Below are 3333 nucleotides of genomic sequence, written 5' to 3'. Positions count from 1 at the left end.
ACTTGGGGCTCAAACTCATGAAACCATGAGATCACAACCTGAACCGATACTAAGAGTTGGTTGCTTTATCAACTGAGCCACTCAAGAGCCTCCCAAAGTGAGAAGACTAAAAGAACTTCAATAAGGCCAAAGATTAAATTTCCAACCTTATTTATTATACTTTATTAGCTGGACTTTGCTTTGCATATTTTAGAATGAAATTCACTTTAGTGTTTTTGTTTTTCCTTCACATAAAAGCATAAGCACTTGAATGCATCCTGAAGCTAAGACCCTAATGTTTTCTTTTTTCACTCATGGGATTTTCTTATAAAATAGAGTAATAAACAGTCCTTGAAGAGACTAGAGACCTTCTAGTGAAAACAACCAGAAAAGAAAAATCAACAGCTCAAGTTGCAAGTTAGTTAGGGATTCCAAAGAGTCTTGATGGTGTGGCATGATTATTCTCAGTTTATTCCAATCGTATCATTAACAGGGACAAGGAAACACACACATGGCAGAGGATAATTTGACATCGGTCACAGAGTTTATCCTTTTGGGACTGACAGATCGTGCTGAACTGAAAGAGGTCCTCTTTGTGCTGTTACTGCTCACCTACACCATTTCTTTGGTGGGGAATCTAGGAATGCTCTTTCTGATCCAAATAACTCCCAAACTCCAGACACCCATGTATCATTTCCTTAGCTGCCTGTCATTTGTTGATGCCTGCTATTCGTCAGTCTTTGCTCCAAAAATGCTGCTAAACTTCTTTGCTGAACGGGAGACAATCTCATTCTCTGCATGCATTGTGCAGTATTTTTTATTTGTGTCACTCCTCACCACTGAGGGCTTCTTGCTGGCGGCAATGGCTTATGACCGTTATGTGGCCATCGTGAACCCTTTACTTTATACAGTGGCTATGACGAAACTAGTTTGTGTTGTCCTGGTCATCGGGTCATGTGTAGGAGGTTTAATCAACTCATTGACACACACAATTGGCTTGATGAAATTGTCTTTCTGTGGGCCAAACATCATTAGTCACTTCTTCTGTGACCTTCCCCCACTGTTGAAGCTGTCATGTTCTGACACCACCATGAATGAACTGTTGCTTTTAATCTTCTCTGGAGTTATTGCTATGATCACTTTCTTGACTGTGATGATCTCCTACATCTTCATTGTTGCCACGATCCTGAGGATCCGCTCAGCAGCCGGCAGACACAAAGCCTTCTCCACCTGTGCTTCACATCTAACCGCTGTGACTTTATTCTATGGCTCTATAAGCTTTAGTTACATCCAACCAAGTTCTCAGTATTCTTTAGAACAAGAGAAGGTGGTATCTGTGCTTTACACCCTGGTGATTCCTATGTTAAACCCAATAATTTACAGCCTGAGGAATAAGGAAGTAAAGGATGCTGTGAAAAGGGCGATAGAAATGAAATACTTTCTTTGTTAATTTCACACCATCTGTGTCCCCAAATAAAATACAAAGAGGTGCTCTGGATAAGAATATTTATATGAATTTATTAAAGTTTTGAGCCCAAAGGAATCCTAGACTTTATTTAATGGGAACCTAATGATTTATAGCAGAAGTCTAGAAGAATGTGACGTTTGTAAGAGATATGTCTGGCTATTGTGTAAACAAACCTAAAAATCATAGTAAGATCTAGGCTTTTTACTACTGGAGAATTGAAGACACTTTCATTCCTGTATATGGGTACAAATGAGTACATGAAAATAGATAAACAGAAACATAAACACACACAGAAATAGATAAATACAAACATAAGACAATAAGTAATAAAATATAACTTAACTCAGTCTCTCTATTAAGCACGGAAATAAGTAAAATACTTTTAAAGGAAGAACGTATTGGTACTCGAATTATCCACAAACCTGGCATGTGCATTTTCTTTTTTCCTTTTTTTCTATGCTTAGAGATTTAGTTACTGAGAGAGAGAGAGAGAGAGAGGGAGAGAGACAGAGCATGAGCATGAGCATGAGCATGAGCACAAGCAGGGTAAGGGCAGAGAGAGGGGGAGACACAGAATCTGAAGCAAGCTCCAGACAATGAGCTGTCACACAGAACCGGATGTGGGGCTTGAACTCACAGATCATGAGATCATGATCTGAGCAGATGTTGGATGCTTACCTGACTGCTGGGAGCCACACCGGCCTCGCTAGATGACAGTCATAGCAAGGAAATGGCAGTGTTTGCACAGCTCCTGCCATGAGAAGCAAAACTGGTATCTCCTTCTGCTAATACTGGCTCATGTTGGAAATGAGCCTGCGGGTATTGACCAGGCCTCACAATATTCCAAATCAGACCGATATTCCCCACACAGATTCCTCATAAGGAAAAGCATATTCCTGCCTTTTCAAAAGAGATTTTAGATGAAAGCATTGTGGATGGTTGTCAAAAGGCTCTTCCTAGGGGCCTTGCTGATCCAAGACTTACATAATAAAGGGGGTTAAGAACACAAGAGTTATAATTGAGCCTGGTCCTGAGACAAAGAGCCTAATTTAGAGTTAAGGAACAGATATCCACCCCCACCCAATTGTTTCTGCTTGGAGCACTAGCCCCCCAAGGCATTTGTGATTAGTATTCAGAGTGACTTATTCTGGCCATGAATATGCTGATTGCACCCTGTGAAGGAACCTATTGAGGAACTTCTTCTTTTCTGATTATGGGAGCAAACATTGTTTCCTGAAAGTCCTGCTTTTCTTAATACTTCCCCTTAAACAAACAAGCTATTGACCCCTGCCCACAAAGAACCAACTTCACCCTTTTTATGCTAAAAACATTGTCTTGTATGCTAAAGACACCTTCCATCCCCATAGGATAAGCATCTAAATCACCTACCTCAATTACTACTGATAAAGGTTATGCAGGAGTCTTCTACAAATCTATGTTCTGGAAAATTCTTACATATCAGAGAAGTTTGTCATCAGAAATCATTGTCTAAGGCAAATGCCACTTCTGTGCCATCCCCCAAACACTTAATTATAAAATAAAGTTGAGCCCCTGTCAGAGCGGAGATGCCTGCCTGGGGACCAGAAAGATTCTCATGGCTCTCTCATCCCTCCCTCGCCTACATCATCCATCCTTCAGGGACCCCTGAACCTGCTGGAGCCAGTCTCTGGCACTTGACTGAGCCACTCAGGAACCCCCTGGCATGTACATTTTCAGAAATTAACCTGGATTACTTATAGCAGACAGTTTTTCAAAATAAATGTAGATATTCAAAAATAGTAAAAAAGAGAACTTGGGGGGACCATGGTGGCTCAGTCACTTAAGGGTCTGACTTTTGATTTCGGCTGAGGTCATGATCTCACGAGTTTGTGAGATCGAGCCCCACG

General features: G+C 40.9%; 1 protein-coding gene across 1 annotated transcript; it reads left to right on the top strand.

Annotated features, from left to right (window-relative positions):
* The first annotated feature begins 490 nt into the window (after positions 1-490).
* On the top strand, positions 491-1429 carry LOC144226822 (olfactory receptor 5J3-like). Its single transcript, XM_077758347.1, has one exon. It carries the CDS (start codon positions 491-493, stop codon positions 1427-1429), a length of 939 nt encoding a protein of 312 aa, XP_077614473.1.
* The last annotated feature ends 1904 nt before the right edge of the window (positions 1430-3333 follow it).

The sequence above is a fragment of the Crocuta crocuta genome, unplaced genomic scaffold, assembly GCF_008692635.1.
Source record: "Crocuta crocuta isolate KB4526 unplaced genomic scaffold, BGI_CrCroc_1.0 scaffold1118, whole genome shotgun sequence".
Lineage (NCBI taxonomy): Eukaryota > Metazoa > Chordata > Mammalia > Carnivora > Hyaenidae > Crocuta > Crocuta crocuta.
This window is presented reverse-complemented; position numbering and strand designations above follow the sequence as displayed.